This window comes from Tyto alba, unplaced genomic scaffold (assembly GCF_018691265.1).
Source record: "Tyto alba isolate M040663 unplaced genomic scaffold, T.alba_DEE_v4.0 Super-Scaffold_41, whole genome shotgun sequence".
In the NCBI taxonomy this organism is placed as follows: Eukaryota; Metazoa; Chordata; class Aves; order Strigiformes; family Tytonidae; genus Tyto; species Tyto alba.
In genome coordinates, this window is record NW_024881317.1 from 7427353 (window position 1) to 7453827 (window position 26475).

At 43.6% G+C, this 26475-nt stretch overlaps 1 protein-coding gene across 1 annotated transcript in view; it reads right to left on the reverse strand.

The window, feature by feature from the left end:
- The window catches only part of SLCO3A1 (solute carrier organic anion transporter family member 3A1), a 140256-nt gene that overhangs the window by 90405 nt on the left and 23376 nt on the right, over nt 1-26475 (reverse strand). The window contains exon 2 of the mRNA XM_032994236.2: nt 24586-25051. Within this exon, the coding sequence (XP_032850127.2) occupies nt 24586-25051 (466 nt within the window). The remainder of the gene's footprint in view (nt 1-24585; nt 25052-26475) is intronic.

The window sequence follows — 26475 nt, forward strand, 5'->3', positions numbered from 1 at the left end:
GCTTTGGGAGGCAAAGCTCTCCTCCCCAGGCACCAGCTCTGCCCGAGAGCCACAGGGTTGGGAGATGGTGACATCTCTGTCAGTGTGAAGGCTGACGCAGGTGTGAGGAATCGCAGCAGCAAGGCAGCCCCTCCAACCTTTTTGACAAAAGATACACCAACATTTCTTGCTGTGCAATGAACTGAGATTGTCCCTCTTTTTTACTATAATCAATTTCAAAACAACCTCCAGAAAAACCCTTGCTGCAACTACCTTGGAACATCCCAAGCAAGAAAAACTTTGACATACTTTCTTTTGAAGCCTTTTTTCCTCCCTTCTTTTTTCAACTCTTGAAATATTGACTTTCTACTCAGTAAGAGTGGCCGAACCCACACACAGCCCCAGCCGTGGACCTTCCTTATCCCAGACCACCCTGCTCCCAGCAGTTTGAAACTCCATCAGAGTTACTAGGGTTTTCAGAAGAAACAGTGCCAAACCAAGGTGTGACCCTAGTCTCAGGACAGTGTGTTCTCTGAGTAAGCAACACCTGCCTTTCCTGAGAATTTGAAAATAAGGATGACTTTGCTACTCTGTCACAAATCCCTATTCAGTATTTCAGTTTAGTGGACTTAAATTGCCCTGGCATATAATGCAGCAGAAGGAAAAATGTTCCCCTGAGCAGCTGCAGTTTCTTGTTTTAAAGCAGAATAATCCTGTGTAGCTCCTCAGGATGTATCACTGGAAACGTTGGGATTCTGTGATGTTAACAATCCATCCCAGGAAAACACATGTAATCCTTCAGCTTTAAACTGAAAGCAAACTGAACCACGTAGGGGACATACTCCTTCAGGTCCCGTCATCCCCTGGAAACCACAGTCCAGGAAATATTTTACTTGCTTCTGCGCTGCAACCATCTCTATAGTGTAGTGAAGCAGCAGATTAACTTCCTATAGAAGCATCCTAGGAGGACTTTGAGGACAAAACATTGCTATAACATTTTCAACCGGGGAGGCAGAAGAGAACAAGAACTGCACACTCACTCAACTCTAGGGCTGTCCCCAAAGCAATAGTTCAAGATCAGCTCACATAAACTGCTGGAGCAGCTGAGCTTTCTGGGGTCAGAGGAGGGAATTTCAGTCCTTAAGCAGTTTTGCTTATGAGAGACAGATGCTCATGGAGCAATCTGTGTACACACATGCATTTTTACATGCATCCCCTTACCCATATATTGACTAACAGCAGCATGCTTTGTCCTTTCTTCAGTTCTTTAATGCCGACACTGTGTCTACAATTCAGCTCTGCAGAAAGGAGGAAGCTCTTACAAAGCAAGGGGAATCGATACATGACAACTATAATTCTCTGCTCAATAATTACACAGAATTTACACTGCTGAGTAGGCTCCCTCCATTGATTTTTACAAAAATATTTACTGCAGCAGGAACACAGGTGTAAGGCTAAGCTATGAGGCTCTGCCTTTTCAGTGCATTGATTTCAAAATAATAACCAATTTCACACTGTACAATGCTTTAATACCTTCAGAGACACACCTCCACACAGACAGGAACCTGTGCCTACAGTGTTCTTTTCCCTATTTCTCTTCCTTTGTCCAAAAAACTCAAAGAATTCCCAGTCCAATTGCTCACAAATCCTGTCCTCAGCTACTTGTCGCAGATTTCCCAAACAAATCACATTCCCGTTTAGCATCTGTTAAGTATTTATCACAGTCTCAGTAAGAAATGAGTCATGTCACAGAAGGACTTGAGTCCAACAAGAAAGGAGAAACATCCCTAGAATCAAGTCAACCAGCTCCATCCCATGACACAATTATGGGGCTGTCAAGATCACTGGACAAGTATAGTGCTTTAATATCTCAGTACCAAGTTATTATAAAGCTAGACAATGCTCAGGCTGTAAATTACACTGTAATAGGAAAAAAATGCCACCATCCTGACACCAAAAAGCCGCTCAGAGTGTGTTCTGCAAAACTTGGAGGGAAATTGAGAAAGTTAGAAAACACCATGATGTCACTGTCTATCTCTGAAGCAAGCCTGTATCTTATGTCAAATGTGAATGTCTGGCCACCCAGCCTTAGAAACAATAGGAAAGAACAGGACTAGGAAAAAGAGACAAGACAAGGAAATTAAAAATAAGGAATGGGAATATGGAAGGAAACAGCCACTGAATTGGGAATTGAAGATGAAGACCAGAGATGACCGCATTGCATGGAAGAGGTGAAACAAAACCCAACTATTCTCTCAGGTCTTGTGGGTACTTAGGCAGAAGATGTAAAACTGATCTGAAAAGAAAAATTTAATTTGTGGAACTCACTGCTGCAAGATATTGCAAGGCCTACAATATAAATCAGCTTAAAGTCAAGTTTGATACATATGGAAAGTATAGGCTCACTAAACACAGCAGTGGTCCAGGAGCAGCCTCCAAACCAAACCACTGAATAGCCAAAAGCTGGTTGTAAGTACTCAGGAGAGGATCATCCTCTCCTTGTGTTGCTTCTTCCACACTTCAACTTGTTGCTGGTTACTAAGTGACACAGAGTGCAGACAAGGAGGGACTCTGGCCACAGCTGTGCCCAAGTTTAATGTGGCATAGAAATCCCTGAACTGTTGCCACTACAAATAGCATGAATGTGTGTACGAAGTGAAGGGCAATTCAGAAGCTCCACAGAAAGATGGACATAAACTCCCCCCAATTTCAAGGAAAAAAAATGCCATCTAATTACTTCCCTGCTGTTGATTCTGTTCAGAGGAAAAAAGCAAGATGGACCATGAATCCAAGATTGCTCTTCCACAAAACACCAGTGTATAGCAGCTCCAATGGACTCTGAACAAATGACACTGACCTTTCTCTTTAAAATGAGAAGGTGTAAGCCTTTGATCCAAGAGCAGAGGTCTGGATCCAAATTAATAAATCACACTGGTACATACAGATGAAGAGTAGCTATACGGCTTTCTGTATTTTCCTCTTGATTGCAATCTTCTGAATTTCATTTTCTATATGATGTAAAGAAACTGTGTTTTAATTCCAGGAAAAAACAAAGGCAAAAGGTCAATACAGCATAAGAAATCTCACTTCTTTTGGTGTTCCCTCCTGAGAATGCTGATGCTACTAATGTGCTATGAATTTTATAAGAATGACTCATTATCTAAAGTAATAAAACATTGTTTCCCTCTCCCACCCCCTTAAACTTCTCCAGGAGCAGGGACTTTTAGGAACGTGATGAGGGTAACTGGTTGCAGAGGGCACAGGGGCCACGGCTGGATGTGCAGCGCCGGGTGCAGCGTTCATGTCTTGGAAACTTCTTCCAGGCACTTTGCACAGCCGTGCAATGATAAATGGCAGACTAGCATTGGATGTGCTGGAGGAGAGCTCACTGTTGCCCACTGCAATTACAAGCAAAGCAGAAAGGCAGGAGCAAGGTTTCCAGGAGACAAGCATTAGAATGGTTTGGTGAATGATCTTTCTTGGGGTGGTGGTGGGCCCCTGCAAAATGTCCTGAAAGCCCTTCATATGTTTTCCCTATGCTGGGGACACACCAAAGCCACATGATAGGCTGCCACAGGAGCAGTGAAAGAACATAAGAGGAATAAAACCTCCAACCAGGTTACAAAGTAATAAATATTTATTGCCTTTCCTTTTTGCACATTGTAGAAATAGATGGAAAAAGAAGTTCAGTGACTGTGGGCAGTGAGCCAAAAGTCAGCTTTTCTGCTGCTGTAAATGACCAGAGCCAAAGGAATGGCTCATATTTACCTTCTTAGTGGTGCAAAATACGTCTGTCCATCCAGGTCAGACCTGGGGTACCGTACTCTTCTCCTAACCTCTGACATCCCTGTTCCACTCCATGTATACCAGTCCCACATGCTCAGAACAGCAGATCCCTCTGTGCCAGGCAAGACAATACACTGACAAGTGGCCCTCTGAAACACTGAGATGTATATTACTTATTTGTCAAGTATTGCAAAGACATAGTAGCTGTTGCTACTTTCTCAGGAAGCCAAAATTTTAAATAACTTCTGTTGTCCAAGGCCCAAACATCAGATCCTTCTCTTCTCATATGAACAGAACCTGGTTTGTACCTTCACTCAACTCTTTTCAAGGAAGCCTGCTATCTTCTCAGACCTCTTTCAACATAACCACGCACTAATGAAGCTGTTTGTTCTCTTGTCACACTGCCAGAAACATGCAAATACTACAAAAAGCCACACAGAAGCAACAAAACTACGTTCTGTTTGTTGGCTTTTATATTTTTCTCCCAGAATAAAGGCAACTCCTGCCATCCAAAATGCAGCTATTAAAAAAAAAAAAAAAAAAAGCAACTGCAATATGGAGGGAAGAGGCTTAGGAACAACTGGTGTCACGAAGTTTGAATCCAAGGATCCCAAAATCAAACTTGACTCATAGTCAGTAACCTGGCTTCAGAAGGGATGGGTGGGAGTTTTAATTTCCACCATTTCTCATGGGTTTTTGGTTGCTCAGTGTAGTCACTTTAAAATTACCAGTTCCTAATATCTCAAGTGACAGGTTCCTGCTGGCTCATACCTCACTGGGTGATACAGAGGCACAAATGGATCTTTCTGATTATTTAGCTGATGATGCATCAGGCAGGAAATGAATCTGGCAAACTCTTTCCAAGGAGCTCAGGCTTTGAGCACCCATTGATCAACAGGGCGGCAGGGCTCACGCAAACCCCCTCAAAACAGATGGGATGAGGAAGAAGAGTCCTTTTCATGAGTGGGCCACTCTGAACAGCCTCGTTAAAAGTGAGTAAATGGGGTGGAAAAGGTGAGGAAAGAGACCATTGGGGAACAAGAACTTTGCTCCCAGGACATGATGTTTCTTTGAAGCAAGAAAAGGTGGGGAGACAAGACAAGCTATATATGTTGTTCAAGATGCATTTCTTTCCATAAATGAATGGCTGAAGTGAATCATGCATTGCCAGAGGGCATCAGAGAAGCATGTAATGTGAATCTGTTCAAAGAAACAGAAACCTGGAGCAGGAGTTGGTGATGCAGAAACCAAGCAGGTCTCTGGGCTGGAGAGAAGGACAGGCTGAACACGCTGGGAAAGGATCACACTTACTAAACAAAGGTCTCCAGGTACCATCGGTTACAGCAGGTGAGACGGGTCAGTGCAGTTTCAGATGCTCACGAGAGGCCTCTGCCAAGAGCAGCACCTGCCAGACGGTGGAAGCTGATGCTCCATTTCCATGCACACTCTGCCCACTGTTTCCTAATGCAATTTGTTTTTTGTTTTGGTTTGATTTTATTTATTTATTTTTTTCCCCTCCTCCACGTCTGAAACATCTCCAGTTGATTTAAAAAGCCACTTTCTTCTTGTGGAAACATGAAAGCTCTCCATTATTCAGAACTTATTCCACATGGATGAAGGTCATAGGCCTCCTTAAAGATCTTTCCCGCAGTATGCAACATTAATAGCTGCACCAAGATGAAATTAATTTCATTTTCTGAGATTTTACTTCTGACACTGAACAAAGTGGGTGGGATGGGAGGGAAGAGCAGCGGAAATCCCTTGCATGACTCTAGGGGAATTACACCTCAGGCACCAGGACCAAACCCCACGGACCATTTCTGCTCTCTCTCTCAGGGCATGTGAAGGGCTCTGAGGTAAGCTGGTCCATACTGGTTAGCACCAAATCCAAAACTCCTGCTCTAGCACATGATCTTGAATATATACAAATCACAGCCAGGGATCTTCCATAAATGACATTCACAACATTTGAGAAGACTTCCAGGAAGTCATAAAAACCTTAGGAGCTTAATAAGGTGAATTACTAGGTAAAAAAAGTACTTCAGCTATTAGGAAAAAAAGTGCAAGACTCAAACTATGCCCTTAAAGGAGGGAAAAATGGAGGAAATGAGAATAAGTTGCAGTGAATGGTATCAGCTGCCTCTTCTCTCACCGGGAAAAGACACCATTTTCATCATATTCCCAGTGTCAAGGGCTGGGTCCCAACAGCTGCATCTCTGCTGGAGATATGGGAGGGGGGTGAACAAAAAAAAGAGAAGAAAAAGAGGGGGAAGAAAAAAAAAAAAAAAAAAAAAAAAAGGACTGACCATCACCACCATACAGTTCTCATTGCAACAAGTTACAGCATTCAGAGGCCTGTGTGAGCTCTCAAGCAGAAAGTAATAAACCTCTGGTGGTCCAACTGATGCTCATTATGACAGATCAAGGCCATACAGCTGGTCCCAGGGAAAACTCCATCAGAGCAGCAGCTGAAGTTATGATCTGGGCTGAGACTCTACCTCCACTTTATCCAAAGCTTGGCCCTAACAGGAGAAGGGCTCAGAGGTCAGGAGCCCAAATTCCCCCGTGTACAGTCCCCACACTGAGGGATACAGCACAGAGGACACATCAGTGCTGTGGTGACACATTTTGGCAGAGCCCAAGGTTCATGGGCACCGGTCACACTGCAGCTGAGCACTACAAAAGGGTCCTTGATCCCAGCTGCTCCTCAACTCTCCCTACCAGAGGTCACCTAGCAAAACCACTTAGCACAACCACCCCCCAACCTGGTTCTGCCTAAACAATCCAAACCAGCTTTAATCCTTTAAACAACTGATCCTCTGAACCTGGACCTTTTTGACTGAACAGGGAGTGGTGACACAAGCAGCTCTGCTGGGAGTCCTGGTGGGATGGGACATCTCCCCTTGGTCTGTCACAGGCAGAAGAGAAACAGAGCCAGACCCTTAGACAGAAGCACCTACCCAGGAAGGGAATGATAAAGCCACCAAAGGGCTCAGAAGCTGAATGCTCTTAGGGGTGGAAAGGGAGAGAGTATGGCAGCAGTGAGTTGCAAATGAAAGACTGAGCCAAAGGAGTGTAAAAATTAAGAGGAAGGCGGGGAATAAAGCAGTGCTGTGACCTGCTTTTTTACTATAGGTAAAGAAAGGGTAGCAAGGAAAGATAACACCAATGCCCTGCTTTCTGCTATGCTAACCTATCCCTGTTTAGGTCACCAGTATCAGATGGTATAAACAGCCCAAAGAAGATTTGCCATCATGGTGTAGAAATCACATACCATTTAGAAGCTCTGGAATTATGTTGACTTTGCAATTCAACAACAAACACAGAAGAAAATAAATAAAATAACAGTGGGTTAAAAGTCAGGATCTCCCTCAGTGCTGGAAACAGCTTGCATTTAGCTGTGCTGCACAGCTCGAAGACTAAAGCTTAAGCCGTGATATTAAAGTTCATATGGCTGAGAAGATACTGGCATTTGGGCAAGCGTCAGCAATTCTTTCAAGCGAGTTACAGATACCAAGGGCTAGAAAGTCAGAAGCATTTCTGTAGTGTAAAAATAACTTGACATGCCAAGATATTTATTCCATTGCAAATGATGCTCCACATGAACCTGAAATACTGGGCTACCTGCAGCTGAAAAATAGACACCCATCCTATATACACACAGAGTTTTTGGTCCAGGTACACTGATGCTTCTGGCTTCTGCTCACCCCAGCCTGTGGTCTCTCACAGGGCATTTGGAACTTGCACAGCATCCAAAAGTCCTAACACCATGTGGCTCCAGGGAGAAAAATGATAGGAAAATGCCTCTACATTAGCCATAATAAGGCTTGTGAGCACAGACTGGGTGATGAATGCATATTACTAGTGCTGAATACAAATCAGAGGCAATGTTCAACCACATATTGCTTCTTAAATGATCAGCTCGTGTTTTCAGCAAGTCTTTTCACCCTACACGCCCCCGGGAAAGGGCTTCTTGCTTCTCTGAAGGGCACGTGGAGGAAGCAGGACAGGAGAAGGGCAGCCCGGGACACGCTGCCCACTGCAGAGCTCCCAGTAGGAGTGCTGCCAGTTCCCACGGCCGGAGAGACCCCTGCCTGCAGGGGCTTTGCTTTAAAGACCTGGGCAAGCTGTGACCCTGGAGGACAGATCAGCCCGACTGAGGTTCCTTTTAACCCCACTGAAAATAACAGGCATTTTAGCTGCTGGCCAAATATTAAATGTCACTTTCATGCTAATTTTCAAGCTTGGACACAAGCATTTGTTTTTCAAAGAATGCTCCAGAAAGCCTCTGCCTTCTGCACAGATGAGTACAGCCAAGATCGAGAAAACAATCCACCAGAACTGATGAAAGTTGATTTTATTCCTTATGAAATTATTATATCTGTGATTTTGTTGAATGGAAAAGGTTACAATTAAAACTTGGAAAAATGAAAGCAGAAGATGGCTTTCATAAATAAAATAAAATATTGCCAGTACTTCTGCTACACAAAAAGCCTATTAAAGGCATTGCTCTATTCAGAAATTAATATTCAAGTTAAGCATTTGACTTGTTACCTTCAATTTTTGCAAGGGTCGTTTTATTGTTTGGTTTTTGGTTGGTTGTTTTTTTTTCTTTCTTAAATAAATTCTCTCCAATTTGCTGCTAGAAAACCCTGAAACAGTGGAAAGAAAAGTGAGCCAGCATATCCTGTTGAGTGTTAGATCAAATCCAGCTGCATAAGAAATACAGAGAAACAGGAGGGAGGAACTCAGCCAATGGGATTTTGGGCCTGTGGGATGTCACAGGTCTGGGAAACACTTTTTGCCTCCTTGCCACGATTCTAGATGCCACAAAGAGCAGAAGATAAAGGCACAGCTCCTGCCCCATGTGCTCTGGCTGGGTATGCAAGGACACAGTCACTACTTTCTCCACTGCACATTAAACTCTACATCACTGTTGAAATGGGCCAGGACCATAAGGTACTGATGAACCTTCAGTTTATTAATAACTTTTTTGCTCCCTAGAGAAATGACATTAGAAATTAAAAAATCCCATTTTAATTTCCCTTGAAGTAACTTGGGAAATGATCATTCTGATTTAACCTTGGGCATTCTTTTTTTTTTTTTTTTAAATAGTCTACAACTTCCCCTGAAGGGAGCAATAAACTGCTTGTCTGTAAATGGAGATTTACTTGGTCACTGGTTGTATGCAAGTGGGATTAGACTGTCATCATCATTTTTAGAGCATCATGGGTGTATGCACAGCATTGCACAAATGAAGAGCTGCACCAGACAAATAACAGGTCGCCCATCCAAAAGGGTTTACATTAATTACGTTAATCCAGTAGAGACAGAAGAGTGATTAAACAGTCTCTACTGCCTGGGATTTGGCTGTTATCCAGCAGTAATCCTGCACAATCTGTGTTTGAAGTGTGCATGTAAGGGGGATACTCTAACCACCTACCTTCAACACTAAAGCCAGAGACCCGAGTAGATGACCCGAGCAGATCCTTAGATGCAGGAGCAGTTCCTGGAGAGCAGCATCTCCAGAGATGAGCCCCGAGTCCCCCAGCTCAGCTCAGCTCCTGCAGAGCAGCTGGTCTCTCCCGCGACTGTTGTGAGCCCAAGGACACTGGGGACTTGAAGTTAGGTAGTAACTTTAATTAAACCCCAAAAGCCTCTTTAGCAAAGAGCAGTAGCAGATGCAAGAAACACAAACTTGGTGCTAAACCATAACACTGTTTCCTACGTGCCTGATACAGGACCAAGTCTCTTTCAGAGGGGAGGAAGACTCAGCCACACTGACCCTGCATGGACAGACACCTGAGGTTAGACTTGGACTCCCTCTCCAAGAGAGAGGAAACCCCATACAGGGGGTGGTTCATCCTCCCGCTGCACAGAGGAGTCTATTGAATGACAACAATTTAAGTCTCTCCTTCAAATCTCCCTTTTCTTCAGCCATAACACAGTGGTTATGAACACAACTGGCGGAAAAAGGATACAGATTCACAGGCAGCAACATCGCCTTGGGCATCGATGGAGTCACAACCTGTGGTCTCTACCAGATCACATGTTTGTGACCAGCAGAAAAGGAGAAGATCCTTCAGGCAACTGAAGCCACTTTGTGCTACACAAGCAGGTTGCAACTAAGAAGGCTTTAGCCTGGGTTGGAGGCGATAAGCCTCAGCGGTCTAGACTGGGACCTTCAGCTCCTCTTCCACGACCTTCCCGTGGAGGGCCAGAGGTGACGAAGAACAGAAGGTGCAGACCCCGCAAAATTGGGCCTGTGGCTGCTTCGTGCCACTTCCCCACCTTGCAGCAGAAATCCCCCCGCGATGCCCGCCAGGCGCGCTCACCTCCCCGGGGGGACAGGGGAGGACGCGCAGCGACGCAGCAGGCTGCAGCCCTGGCTCTGCTCCTGCAGTTTCAGCACAGAGAAAGGTTATCTCGGCTTCTGGCCCAGCTGGCCGCAGACCCTCAGGGCTGCTGTGAGGACCCTGCTGATACACTATCTACCTCCTGTAACTGGAGCCCAGCTCATTTATTTGCTCTGTCTCTGGCAAGCTGTCTCCCACCCAGAGGCACCTCCCAGGGAAAGGGATCAACAGCCCCGAGTCACTGCTAGCAGTCACGGGGAGCTCTGCTTACCCACTGAGCAACTTTTACCAGCCCATTCGGTCCTAAACATCACCTTTGGCAAGCAGACAGCAGTTCTGTGCTACCTAGCACAGCTTCAGAGAGAAGCTGGTAGGAAAAAGAATGAATCGTCTGGTGAACTTTAACTGATGACAGTGCTAGCATGGACTGCACCCTGCAGCAGCTGGATTCAGAACTGAAGGCTGTGAGGAGCAGTACCAGATGCACAGCTTCTGGGCTGTGAAATGGGAAAGGTCCATCCCTAAAAATCAAATCCCATTTCTACACTCACAGCTGACAACGAAGCAGGACTATATATTTAAAGAGATCCATTTAAACAAATCCCATTCCTCTCTCTCACACATCCCTCTCATAGAAATAAAGTCTCCTGGATACGGTGGAAAAATCCAAGACGCGTAACAAAGACTGGGGTCCCAACCCTCCTTTTCCCTTCTTCACACAACAGAAAAATAACAAATGAAAAAGCAGGTCTGAGAAATGCTCTGTTGCCAAGTCTCCTGGACAGAAAACCAAGGTAGTAACTTAAACATAGACACTTGCAGGAGACGGCAGGAACATGACTAACAGCTATTTCTAAATTCCCAGTCTCATTTGTCAACTGAGATGCTACACACGGCAAGTCATTTCTCTATCTCAGCATGGGAGATGGAACAGAAACCTAGTAGATAATGTGGAGAAATGCTCCTCAAGCAGGAATCAAAGAGTCAATGCTCGGGAAGAGCCTGGATAATGCACAGTGCAGATCACTGCTACGAAAGTCTTGTTTGTAATGTGTTCTTTTATACTATGATAGAAAACCCCACTCATACAAGCAGGGAAGAATGTGAAAGTATAGCCATCCTACTACCAACTTTGTGGTGGATAAACTCACTGCAAACTTTTAAAAAAACCCAAACTTGTGGGTTTGCTGTACCTGTCATTCCCAGAACCTCAACTCAAGCAGAGGTGCTTTTGATGAGCTGCTGACAGCTGATTTGTTCAAGGTTTGCATTTTGTTTGAAAAGCTCAACATCCCCAGCATGAAAAGCAACAATGTTTTCCTTGGGTCAGCAAAACAGGGCAAATGCAGTTTTTATTTTTTACCCTAACCCTAGATGGGGGAGGTATGGATCACGCTCAGAGGCACAAGTACACTAGGCTACACGGCTGGGAATGAGTTTTGCTCTGTAGCTGTGTAACATCATCCAACTCACAGTTGGAGGTTTTCCAGTTAATAAAACAGCCATATGGGGCATTAAAAAATAAACCAAAAAAACAAAAGCATTTCCTTCCTTTGCCACCTCCAGTCTCAAAAATCCTCCAAAAAATGACAGCCATAAAGTAAAACAGCAGTCAGTGGTACTCATGAAATTCAAGAGTATCTTTTTTTCCCTGGGAGCTTTTTACTCAATGCAAGTGTTATCAGCACCTTTGATCAGTGTGCTAGGGACAGAAGACAAATAATGATGGGTTGGAGGCAGTAATTAGAGTCTTCAGTAAACATGAGGATCTCTTTGGGAACAAAGCTCCTAGCACACTCGCTTCCCCTCCTGACACCACCCACACCATCAAAACACACTGTTTATTCACAAAACAAGCTTGCTTTGCAAGAAAATGGAGAGCACTTGTGTCCTGTGGTCTAGGAGGAGGCACACAGCAATGTCCTTGAGAACTGGCCAACAACTGTGATACAGAAAGGCAACATTTAGCCTAGATTCTATTTAGACACCTAATTCCCATGGTTATTGATTAAAACAAAAAGCTTGAATTTTAACTGATATTAAAGAGCCTTTTGATGTGAGGATCCAGATTTCTGTAGACTTAATGGAGATGGCCCATACCATGTTTCTCCTATATCAGCTTACCTCCCATCTTAACTTTAGTTGCTTCACTACCTGCCTCCCCAGCCTCAATATGTTGCTGCTCACCTCTACATTCCTCCCCACTTCACCTCATTTTTGCCAACATCCTTATTCTTGCCTTTGCTGAATGCAGCCTTCACTCATGCAGATTTCCCAAATCCTTACCCCATCCTAAGTTACCTCCAACAGCTCCCTGGTGCATTGTAGATTCAATTTCAAATTGCCTTCCTGGGCTGCAGTAAGCAGTAAGGACTTTCTCGAGCATCTCCTTACCCAGTGCTACACTTCCTTGCTTACCTCCTCCTCTCGCTCAGCTCTAGAATTTACTGCCCCTCCAGGGCTAATAAAGCCCAAACTTGCTGATTTTAAGGCACTGAGTAAGTCTCATTTGTTTACTCGGAATACCACAGGACATCGAGACTGATTTATTCAGAAAGTTTTGCTCGAGCTGCTCTAGTCTCCACCGTACTACAGTTTTGAGGGGTGCAGAATGTGAGACAAACTCAAGGAGCTACACATGGGGACATTTTACCCAGTAACACTGAAGAACAGCACAGCTTCATTTTCACTTGTCTTGTTTACCTGAAATTTTCACTTCAACAGGTCTTTTTATGCACCAGCAAAACCCATTTAAGACTATATTTTTTCACCTAATGGGGTGGCCTGCCCTAATCTTTGCCAGCTGCACCAACCTGTGCCTTAACCCCCCCAACCCAGTGCGCCTTCTCACCAGTCCAAGGAATTCCCGGAGCACTCCTATAAGTGGTGGGATGTGGCAAGACCAGGGTGATGGCACAACTGCCATCTCTGGCAGCCACAAGATTTTTGTCGGGCAGATGTCACTTCTAAGATATCTTTACCCCAGGAGAAGAGTTTCACGCCCACTTTACCACCTTCATAGCCTTAAAGCCAAAATCCTAAACATCCAGGAAAGAAAGTAACAGATTTGGGAAGTAAAATGCACAGCCTAACTAGGAGATGAGAAAAGCCATAGGGAACTGTGGAATTCACTGCCATTTCTGTTGCACAAGCTGTAAGATAAGCGAGGTTCAGAAGTGGACATGGCCAGGGCATGCTTCCCCTGTGCTGGTAGCTCCTGGTAGTGGGTTATGAAGCAGCTTAAGGAGCACATCAGGGAATGTCTGCACCCATGGAAGACACATTGCTTTGCAGGAATGCTGTGAAATGTTTTAGGTCTGAGAACAGTTGCAGGCCACTGGAGTCAAAAATTCCTGGGGTCTATTCTCACCTTCCTGCTAACTTGTTTTATAACCCTGGAGACATTTCTGGAGTAAGAGTATTTGTTTAACCCATGCTTAACTTGAGTTTTGCTACTACTTATAAATCAAGTATCTCCTGGATGCTAAGCACCTAATGAGGTGCAGTATCCAATTGCAGAAGAGACGGGCTTTTCCATTTGATACATAATTCTCACCAGCACAGGAAGGGCAGCAAGGTTTGGAGAGACAAGAAGTATATTTTACCAGATCAGGTGTCAGCTGGGAAACAAAAAGTAAATCCTTAAGTATGAGTAGTCACACTGGTCAGAACAAGATCCACCAAGCATGAACATATGTGCTTTCCAGCTGCTTCAGCTGATCAAATAGAAGGTGTTATCTCTCCCTACCAACCTCTTGCCCTCTGGCACCTGTGGGAAACTCTTCACAGCTTACACAGAACTACTACAAGTAGTTTTGTTTCCTGAAACACTGCTTCTTGCACAGTCTACAACACAGCGTGCTTGTCTACCACCAGTACAAAAACAGCATGCTTTTACAGAGGACATAAATGGAAGATAAGCATCAACATAAAACAAAAGCACAGTAAAACATCTTTACACTTGCTTTGCAGGAATGTAAGTTTTTATGTAAAATGCGGAGGAGGAATGTTGAAAACACACACCCCCCCAACACAATAAAACCAATGAGTACCCAAAATGAACAGAAAGATAAGAGGCAACCCACAGCTGAGGACAGTAAAGCATTAATCAATGTTCAAGATGCCCTGGCAGCATGCCGAAGTACTCTGTAGCTCCCTTCCTGCATGCTACCACCCATTTCAGTCCCCCCTCAGCACACAGTTTATAACTCTGTGGAGGGAAAGCTTTCTCTAACAAGTATTATTCTTTTGATGATCAGTCTGATTGAATTAGGACATCCATATGTTGTTAGCTGATGGCTAACAAGATACAGGTGGTCTTTCATCACAAGGGTAATTGGTCTCTGCAGCAATGACTAATACAGCAAAGTTGTCCCAGTTGTCTTTTTTTTTCCCCTGAATATTATTTCTTTCCAGCTCTAATAAGCAGTATCGCTGTCTTGTACAAACAGTTACATCAGGAATGGTTTGTCCAATGCTGAGGATAGGAATGTACAGAAAACCACCAGGAAAATGTGAGGTAAGCAGAGGGAGACAGTGAGGAAAGAATTGGTGCACAGTGCATCTTTCTCTTCTACCTGTTTGAACTCCTGAATTTCTTCTATTGCTTTGATCTGCTGCCTTTGTCCAGATCCTGCACCCTGTAATAGTGGCGGTCTTGTTTAGCTGCAATGAAGTACTCTGAGGTATTAAGTCAAAGAGCAATGTGACATGTTGTTAACATCGATCCGAAAAGGTATTTAAATCCTCTCATTTTAATTGAGTAATAAAGGGCCAAATTTAGATGGCCTCCTCTGAACAAAAATCCCTATTATTGAAATCAAAAGGGGACTTAGTGAGAGCAGGCCTCCCTCTAAGGAAAAGCCAAATACCTCATTAGGTGCACAATTAATGAAATAGCTGTACCTTAACAAAAAGAAATCTGAAAAAAGACTCTCCAAGTGCTTTCAAAAGAGCTAAGTTTGAAGGAGCAATTTAGAGACCAAACCCCAAACTTTGAGAAGGCAAAACCAGAAGGGTTTGTCCAAAGCCAAGGGAGAAGCTCCTAGCTGAACAACCCCAGACCAACCAAGCACAGGGCTTCTGCAGCCCTGAGTCCCTCTCCAGCTTCCAGATGAGAGGTTTTAAGCCGTCACTGATCCCGTGCATACGCTGCCTTCCCCCTGAGCCCACGCACCACACCAGGGAAGGGCTCCCACTGTGGTGGCTCATAAGGTGACCAAGAAGCATGTCAATTAATGTTATGTTTGTTTTGCAAGGTACGCACCACTTCTGGCCACACTTTTTCCTCCAGGCTGGTCCATCAGGGGTAACTGGACACTTGCAGTTATTGAGACTGCACTGATGTCTCCACGGCAGCTCTGTCCCAGGGCCTCTCAAAACAGGTTCTACTGGGCTGTCTCATACCTTTGATTCATGGCACAGCCATTCCTCTGGTGTTAACACCATTAATTTTTTAATTACTCAGGTTCATACCCTGAACCCACCACATTGGTCAGGCACCTATAGGACATCTCATGCCAGTTACACACACAGCCTTGAGGAAATTCATCCAGGGCCTGAACTGCCACCACTCCTTGATGTCCCTCACAGCTCCCTCAAAGCTCGTCCTGCCCCATTTCCCACATCCCTGAAGGAGCTCTGCTCGTTCAACCAATATGTTGGGGAGCAACCTGCACAGAGCTGCCAACACATGGCACAGCAGTCATGATAAAACTGCAACTTAACGGCCGCTGAGTGCTGCCAGGCCCCACGTGTCAACAGACCTGTGTGTCTGTGCCACGGCACTGCTTGGGACTTCGTAAAAACAAACACTTTTAGGAGGTTACTCAGACCTACCTGGCACTCAAGCGGTGTGAACACCGGCAGGCCCAGCACTAGCTCAAACCTGCAGCAACTTCTCCAAAGGATGGAAAAAAAATTTGGTGGAGCACCTCAACCAGTGACAGAAGAGGCAGTTGTGAAGGAGTGAAAGCAGGAGTTTTTTGGGAAAGAGTTCTGTGTTCTCCTATACATTCATATAAAGACCTTGTCCCACAGATAGCTGAGTAACAGCCAGCCACAGGTGAGGAGGTGTGTAGCCAGGCTGGCCAGCTTTGCCTGCAGTCGCAGCATGGCAGACATCACCGAGAGCAGCAGCAACAGGGGTCTGAAGCTCTGCTGGCATGGAGCAGGATGCGTGTGTCAGGATATACAATAAAGCAGTAAGTATTTGCAACTTTAGGGCAGTGATTATCTTTCAACACTACTTCGGGTCACTGCCCTTTGTTGCAAAGTTACAGTGGTACAGCAAAATTCATGAAAGCCGCCTCTTGCTCACTTGACTGAGGTTGAGTGGGATAATCATTTCTGACAAGTCCTAAAATAACCTCCTTACCAAATTCTTTGTTTCGATAGAAGGGGACAACACAAGCCTCAGTATCAGGCAACAAGACTTTCACCACTGCTTAGAAGCCAGTGCCCCGATTTGTGCTGGCAGAGGGACAGATCCTGTGCCTTGTCCCGCAATGGGAAGGCACATGCTAAGCACAGCTCCGAGTGTCTTCAGTGCCAGCCTGTAAACTGGGACCAGAACATCTGAAGGCTCCTTACATGCAACGAGCTGGGGAGTGTCAGCCAAATTCCCAGTAGAAGGGCCAAGGGTGACAGCACACGCCAGTTCACTCCTGCTTGCACCATCAAGGAGGCACAATACAGCCTTCAGCTCTTGACACAGACAACTCAGCACCTTCCAATCTATTTAATTAATTTTACGAACCTTAGGACTAGTATGTACTGTCCTCTGCACACCTGCCATTTAAATGACAAGGGCACTGCTTTAAAGAGGCTGCCCAGGAATGATGTCCCTCACTAGACTTTCCCAGCTGATTACTGTTTTAAATATACAACAGAAAGAAACTAACATGCTCAAAAAATTAAGTGATTTTTAGAGGACATCAGAGTCAGCAAATCCCAATTAAGCCAAAAATCAGCTGCAGAGTACACAGAGAGCACAGAGTAACATGGAAACAGCTCCCACCCTCAGTATGCTCACACAAAGTCATTTGTGTTGGATTCGAGCTTTATTTACTCAGCTTGTAACAAAAAAAAAGCTATTAGCAGAAGGTTAAGGTAACTGGAGCAATTGCTGTAAAATAATGGAGCCCATAGCAGTTACAGCTTTGTGCATATATACATTTAATTGAATAAATACATCCATTCAGCTACCGCCTTTCACAACTCAGCTTTCCTGCCTGCAGTGGGGAAGGTTATTCCCATTAATTGATTATTGTTACTGCTCTAATACACCCTACACACTTGTTTATGTTTCCATTTAATTTTCCAGGATATTACCACTGGCACTGTTAAAGGGGACGTGTAACTGAGCCAGCCCCGCTGACACACAGCAAATGAGAATACAGATCTCTCCCCAAAGGAAAATAATTATAAAAGGCTGCAGGTTATCAATGGATCAGTGGGTTAGTTAATGTAGTTAATACCTGTATATCCTCATGAAGCCATGCGATTTAATCTGATCATAGTTAGTCCTCAGGGAAGACAACTCAGTGAATCTGATGCAAAGACACCTTTCAATAATGAACAGGCATCACAGCACTCACACTGGCAACAGCACTCCTTTTAGTTTAACACTGTCTCTCTCTCAACCCTTCAGAGACTGGCAGAAAGGAAAGGCTCTCCACATCACCCGTAGGAGGATGCATTTACTGAACAAAACGATTACAAAATTCCATCAAGTCTTCAGGCTAAAAATATTACATACCTATAAAATTACATAAACCAGCAAGGAGAGGAGAAATTCTCTGGAACAAGTAAGTGCTCACGCTCCACAAGTGCACATGCCCACATGGAGGTGGACAAATTCACCAAGTAGCTCATGGGTACTGAGTGGGCACACAGAGGAAATACAACAGATAGAAAGTCAGCTAAGATCCGCTGTAAAAGATCTAGTAGAAGCAGGCTTTAAAAGGAAAAGAATTAAGGAAAGCACAAGGCTGGCAGAGCCTTAAGTGGATGAGCTCAGAGAAGCATGTTCCAGCAGGAAGGGCTAATGTGAATAAAGTACCCATGTTGTTTGCAGACCACACATGAGCACAGAAGGAAGGAGCACGGTTAGGTGGGGAAGGCTGTGAGGAGTGAAACGGAAAAGCAGCCAGGATGGGCAGAGCTGTACAGACCTCTCAAGTGGGTCCTAAAGACCTTCCAATCAATATGCATCAGTGGAGGGCCTCAAGAGGCTGGTTATGTGACCTGTATGCTATAAACAAAAAATTATTCTGCTTGCTCTGGTTTAGGAACATATATTCAAACATACACTTCAAGAATTTTTGGAGATATTCTGAAAGGGCAAGACTGAGCAAAATGCATTCATCCTGCATGCAAGAGACTTTTCAGCAGTTAGAGACAAAATTAGTAAGTAGCTACTGGAAACCAAATTAATCTCTTGACAGGGGAAAAAAGGAAGAAAAAAATAAATCACAGAATGAAAAATATATTTTACAGAACTGAGAGGGAACAGAAAAGACGTCCATCTCAATGCATTTTTGTGGGTACCCACTAATTTTACATAGAACCTATTGTGCTGTAGATGTCAACCTATGTAAAGAAGAAAACAGATTTCCAGCCTGAAAGCCAAACATCTGCAAAATCTGCTCTTCCAGTTCCAAAATACTCACATTTCTCAGAAATATGTGGTGTTACCAGGAAACAGAATTTTAAAAGCTTCAAAAAAGGGAGACATTTGCTATTATGAAAGGTGCTGTCACTGACTGCCCATTCTACAGTCCTTCAATTTCAGTAAGTGACATACAAGAATACTGGTTAGACAATAGGGGTACATTCTGCTGAGGGCTGGGGTTTTCAACTGTGATTTCTATGGCTTTTTCATTAATGGCATTGGATACATTTTCATTTTTGTTTATAAAACCAGAAACATTGTTTCCCTTTTTATTTTTTTTTTTCAGTATTTACTGATGAACCCTAATGTATGTAATATCAGATACAGCAGTAGATGAATGGTTTAAAAATTCACAGCAACTTCTTAGATTACCAACATGAGCTTCCTAACAGAAATACAAGTACTTTTTCTTTGTATTACCACATACAAAACATTGACTCAAACTCTGATGATTTCAGCATCCTATGATGATAACTTGCTATTAACTCACCACCATAGACACTAACTCTCAGATTTAATTCTTGTCAGTTAAGAAAATGCTCCTGCTTCTCCAAAACACAATGGCTGCTGTCATTTTGACTGACGTAAGCTACCATGAGTGATTTTTCAAATGGACAAATTTATCCCTGGAGACATCAAGATTCCAACTAGGGCATGTTTGTCTTCCTCTGACAAATCTGGAGTTGGTGCTTAAAGCAAGCAAGAAAGCCCCAGAAGTGAGAGTGAACATTTCTCTATGACTGTCATTGCAAAACAAAAAGTGCTTCCACACATTCCATGCAAGATAACCCCACACTACTGCAAAGGTCAAACTCAGCAGTGACAACGCAGGGTCCCATCCTTCTTACTGGGTCACTCCCATCTGGGCAGATGTGGACAGAGAACACCTTGCTGCATTCTCCTCAAAGGTGTCAGCTAAAACAACTGTATGATAAACTAAAATACACACAGAAAAGGTCAGACAGAAGCCTGTGAGATGAGACAGAAGAAAGCAGTTCAACAGACACATTCAGCAGTGCTGAGTTTTCTACTTTTCTGTTCCTCCACCCTGCCACGAAGCAGGCCAAGAACAGCTCTGTGACCCTGAGCACACCACACTCAGGCATACCCTCACACCACCTGTAACTCAGGAGCACTCATCACACCTCATCACTTACTCCTTAACCCGAGACTTGTCGCTTCTGAGATTTCCTCAAAGTCATTTTTCACATTACAGAAGTTTCTGCAAGTCAGCGAGGAGTCTGACATGGCAGGTCCTGAATGTGTGGGGTAGGTGTCCATGAAGTTAAACACTGAGACAGCTTCAGCAAACTTAAGGAGAAACTCCAATGCATTAAAGATCAACACAGCATTCTGAATGAGCCACACAATCTGGAAGTGCTCCCTCCAACATCAATATCCATTTCCTCCATCAACAGGAGACAGAATAATAGCAACTTCCTCTATATATGCAGCCCTGAATTGTGCCACATCAAATACTGGCTCTCAGAGGCTATTAATTCTGTTCTATAGGTAACCGTGTGCTAGGCAAGACGCAACAATTTTTATCAGCAAATGTTAAATGCTGCAGAAAGCCCAGAAGGTGCATATGGAGACTGCTAATAACATTAATCTACCACATCACTGCATTGGCTCTAACTGAACACACAAACCACTGCTGAGAGCAATGTGGGTTACTCCAGTGACCAGAAAAAACTTGCAAGCTCTTGCTCATATGAGAGGCAGCAAATCCATACAACCACTGTCAGATCAGTTTTTTTCCCCCTGTATCAGCTCCACAGTGCCTCTGAGCTCTCTCCTAATGACAAAGTCTTCATTGATTTCAACAGAACTCAGCAAGACAGCATAAAACGAACGAAAGAAAAGAGGGAAATGTCAAGTGAGTCATTAGCAGGTAGAGAAAGGAACTGTGTGGTAAGTGGTCTTCAACATACTTTTCCTCCTTTAAAATAAACGATGCCACAAATTGAGGGAATGATTTCACATTAGTGAAGCAGCAGCAATAATGAGCCCGGAACTCTCTGCAGGAGTGAGGAACTCCTCCATTCAAAGGGGTTACTTATGCCAAATGCCAATAAATACACAGGTAAAATTAACCTGCTTGTTTGGAAACCTCTAGATGGGAGCTCAGATCTTAAATACAAAAGCCAAACAGAAAGAAGCCAGCAAACCAGCACCAAACCGGAACATTTTTCTCAACTTCAAATAGCTAAGGAAATTCCTTTATTTTTTCATCTTTTTGCTGCTATTGCCAATGTTATGACCTTTGTGTTGAGTAGGCACTCAGATGCTGAAATGGGAGGAGAATGTAGTTCCCATCCTTAGCAGGAGCAGGCAAGATCCAGATAACTTTCTAACTCTGTTACGGCACAAATGAGTTTTCTTTTGAGCATTCTTTGGAGCATACTTCCATGCATGCGTCTTTTTGGTTTGATTTGAATTGCCCTCGGTTACCACAACACAGCCCTTTTTCCTATGTCTGGTTAGTATAGCAACAGAATCTGAGTTTGGTAGCAACACATTGCAAGCATTAAAAAAATCTGCTATTAGCTCAAGAAACATGAAACTACATGTCAGCAGCCCATGCCACGGAGATATCTTCCTGTAATAACTTACCCCTGTCTCTCTAATTACGAAACTTCATGAATCCCCGCCTCCTTGGCAGAGCACAAGCCTGAGCAACCCCTGCCTTCAAAGGATGCACAACAGAGGTGCACTGCCCACCACCTCCTCTGTGCCTGTCACTGCAGAGAAACCGCAATGAGACTGATTTGATGGACTTCATGGCCAGAAATATATTATATTCCACAGATGCTGTTACACATCTGCACTCTTCTGTACACATGTATTAGTACTAATACAAAAAGGAAGAACGGTTTAGGGGGATGTTTTGGGGTTTGTTTTTTTCGCCCCCTTTTTTTTTTTTTTTTTTTTTTTTTTTTTTTTTAACTAGAGGAGTCTTCCTGTGTTGTCATTTCACTACAAAGAGACTGTGTCAAATATTATATTAAGTTACTCCACTAAACTCTTGTACAACTCGGGAGGAAAAAACCTCTCAGTGCACAGTTATATCTATCTAATTCACTGCCTTGGGACACGAGAAGGTTTTTATTGCAGCAGGGGAACAATTACTAGTACTTAGCTGTCAGGTGGGAGACTGATTCTTACCCCCCAACTACAATACAGCCCAAATGCAGCATATATGTACTTGACATTAGCGATATACTAAAGACAGCATGGACTGGTCAAGCTGATCATTTCTCAGATGCACCCAGCCATGATAGAAAGTTCAGCCAGACTATTACCGCTGTTATTAATTAGTTTCTATCCTCAGAGAACAACCTATTCCAGATTTGCTTCTAATTTAAACTGAGGGAACTTACCCAAAAACGTTTTATCCGGTCACACACACTGTAGCCCCTACTGAGTGAGCATGCTATTATGAGAAAGTAAAGTGATACAAATATAGCACAGCAACAGTATACACTCTGCAGTTATTTCCTCTGAGAAACAGAGGAGAATGGAGTGGGTAAGATACTCAGCCAGCCTTCTGCTAAGGCCACTGAAAATTGCATTGATGACATCAACAAAAATAATCAGTTAAAGACAAATCTGAGCAAATAATTCTCAAACCACATTTTAAACTGAGGAATTTAACTTCCTCTCAAGTATTCACAAATCTGAGAAGACACGTAGATTTCCACCAGCTTCTTCTCTATTTATATTCATTCAGAGAATAGACTTTTTTCCTGTTAGGTTTTACTTCTACTAGCCAAATTGATTGTAGGTTGATGTAAGAATTAATCATCCTGTATCTGAAAACCTACTTGTGATGGACAGGCTGGGACAAGGCAGATATTAAACTTCATTGCTGCTATGGCTGATTGGTTGAATGTGCATACACATGCACTCTTCTGCAACGCATAATTCATACACAGAAATTCAGGTTATGATTTTCATCATTTAAGTCAGTAAAGCAAACAACCCCAAAATGCTTGGGCTTTTTTTAAACTCTACATGTAGAAAGGAACATGGTTAGAAGCATATGTCTGAAGGAAAAATAATGAAGCAGCATATAGTAAGCAGAAATCATTTTCTGGCAGTATTTTCCCAGCTACAGTTGAACTGCCAACTTTAAAGAAGTTATTTTAGCATACAAGATGAATGTATCTCAGGAACAAAAAGAATCACTCTTCCTAATCCTCCTCTCATGCACCCTCCTCAGTCCTGTTCTCAGACATGAAGCATTGCTTTAAAAATGCCCATGGAACAGACTGAAAGAAGTTGCTGCTCCTCTATATAGTTATTTATAATGGATAATCTTAGAATCACTCTTAATTCCCGCTCATCATTTATGGTGTTGGCAAAGTTACTCCAGTGAGTTTAGTCTCATTATTCACCTTCCGGTTGTACAGTATCTTGCATTTTATATATCATCCTGCTTTATCCAGTGGATCGCTCATAAGCATTTACAGAACCAAGTGAAGGTGAATAATTACCCAAGTACAAAGCTAAATGTTGAAATACTATGATTTTTATGGCCAGTTACAGGAAAACATGGACACACTTTTACTGTAGAGAATCTCTTTAAGTAAAGTAGCAATACATCCAGGAATGCTATATAGTTAATCTTTCTAATAGGCCCCTGCACTGTCCCAGGACACTGAACACCATTCAGAAACTCAGCGGGACTGTTCAGCTTTGCTGTCTATGGTCATACCCCCGCTGCATTCAGTTACACTTGGGAACTTGATAAAAATATCTTTGCAAAAACAAAACAAAACAAAACCAAAACCAGTAATGGGACCATCCATTCAGCTGAAAGTCACGTCAAGACAGGGATGATGGGTCAAGTACACAGAGTTTTGGTTACTAGAAATTATTCTAACAAGTGTAGAAGGATCACATTAATGGCAGAACACACTTCACTGATTTACTGCATTGGAGCCATTCGTCTAGTGACAAGTCCTGCAGAAAGAAGAAGGAGCCAAGCTTGTAAGTTTTTTCAGAGAACAAATTCACCCACAACATCCTCCTTTTAACGTGCTGGAGAGGGTAGTACCGCTGAAACCCATGAGCACTTTACCCCAATAATAGAGATGTTTCATTGGGTAACTGAAGCCAAATTTCATAACTTAACCATCTGGAAGAATTTTGCAACATGATCACCAGAATCATGACTTCTACTTCAGGCTCATCATATCTCAAAATAGACCTCACCGGCTTCTACATCCCATTCCGTTACAGGGATCACATTATCTGGGGTCCTGCCACAGCATGCTGGGTCACAGCAGCCACTCCGTAACAGGCACTTCCTTCCTAAAATGTGATGGTGGTAGTGACAAGGTATGTGTCTCCTCCTACTACAACGATCACTCAGACACAGACAAATGCTTTGGAACAGGAAGGGAACTAGGGTGTCTTGGGGAAAAAACCCCACATCGCCACTTGGACATTCTTCAGCTAAAACTCAACCATAAGCCGCTAATATCAGAATTTAAAGCAATCTGGGCAAACACAGTAGAAGGAGTGAGCATCTTCCTAATCATCCAGTAGTAGTCACCACAGCTCTCAACCTTTACCATTGCTACAATACAAGTAAATATCCCTGTGTTCCCCTGCTGCTTACAACTGCTTGGTGTAGAGACCCATGCCAAGTTATCTTCACAAGCATAGCAGCACATGGAGAAGAGGCCTCAAGGCATCCCATCCACTGGCATCAAACAGAAAACAAGAGTGAGATGCCAGCCCGCAAGGAAAGCCTTCAGTGAGAAGTTCAGAGAGCCTTACCTATGTACAGGGAGGAATCTTTCCGCCTCACATGGTCATCAATGTAGGAAACTCCCAGGGGCTGGACAGGGGTAGCACCAATGCCCAGGAGGACTTGTGCTCCAATGAGCAGCAAGTACATCATGTTGGTAGCAGTCCTATTCCTGCAGATAAGGTCCGGGTCTGGTCCCTCATCACTGGTGGACCCGTTGGCAGCACACACATCCCTCCCTTCAGCCCCCCAGCGTATTTCTCCCGATTCATATTCATACTGATGGGTCAGAAATTCAGGCAACGCGGAAAGGAGGGCACCCAAGGCCATGACTATCCCTCCGCATCCTATCAAGCGTGGCCGATGTCCTCGGGCTCCGAAGTAGCTCACAAAGAGGATGAGGGCCAGGTTGCCAATCTCGAAGCTGCTGGCAATGACGCCCACGTCAGCACTCTGAAGATTGAATCGTCGCTCCAAGGTGGTTAAAACACTCACCTACAACAGAGAAATCCAGAGAAAATTACTGAAAGGGAATACGACCTGTCTTCTGTTCTCCCCATATGTCCTGCTAAAGTGTAAGTTTCCTTGACTTTCCCTTGGAGCCAGAGACATACACATCAAGGACATCCAAACTACAGTACAGTAGTAGTTGACCTCCAAGTATGATCTAACTATGCAAATACAGCCACATCAGAAGGTCCTAATACCAAGTGACATTTCACAGCCTACCACCTGCCTGAGCACATGTTCACTTCCAAATTCCTGCGTACATCAATGTATATTTTGGGTGACTGAAGAGACCCAGGGCTCCATGACTGGTTAGCCTCTCTTTGGGCACCCTTTCTGTTTGAATGCACAGCATCCGCGTTGCAAACACTGTCCAACAGAACCAAGGCACAAACCACACCAAGTCTCATCTCATGCAGGGCACCCCACCTTTCTCTTAGAAAGAATCATGGTTAACAAGCAGCAGAAAACCTTGTGGATACTTGGCTTGCACACCAGCACAAGGCCATCAAGTCAGGGACAGTGATGCACAAGTAGGCAGTGTGGCCATCATCGAAGGATTCTATTAAAGTATATAAATAAAATGCTGATCAAAGGGTTTAAACTGTTTGTGGATTAGTTAATGACTGGGATCATCACTTGCAGAATATTTTTGAGAAGACCAGCCAATTAAGCTTTACATAGAAGTTTTAAATCCACCACAAAGGGAAGATTTAGCAAATAGTGGTTATTTAACACCAAGAAGAGAGAAGCACATGAATAGTCTTCGAATATTTAACGTTAATGCAAAAAGGAATGACCTGTTCTTTTTATTCAAAATGGGCAGGACAAGAAGTGGCAGGTTTAAACTGCAACAGACGTGATTCAGGTTAAATACAAGGTGGGAAGAAACCAGACTTTTACTGGTAAGGATTTTGAAGAACTGAAATATGCTGCCTGGAGAGGCTGCAGACATCTTCAAAAGAGCATAGACTGGCATCTGTCAGGAAAGACACAGGTATGACTGATCTTGCCATAGGGCAGGAAAATGAACCAGATCATCTCTTGAGAGCTATTCCAGTCTTGATTACATGGTGCAATGAAACACAATGTGGATTTTCTGCAACAGTCATAGCACTGATCAGAGTATGAAGATGAAACGTTAGGTACCTCACTTGCTGTCATTCCTGCTCAAGGGAGAAAACTCAGTGCATTCTCATATCTATAGCAGTGTCCCCCTTATACAGGAAAAAAATAACAAAAGAAATCTTGAACATGTCACAGAAATGCCAAAACTTTTACCTTGGATAAAAGACTATCTTGTTTTTTCAGATTGCAAAAGATATTTAAGGTTGTCCTAAAACAGGCAGTTTTCTCTATTAAAAAAAAAAAAAAAAGTGATAAAGACCTCAGAGCAGAAGGTAGCCCCTGGA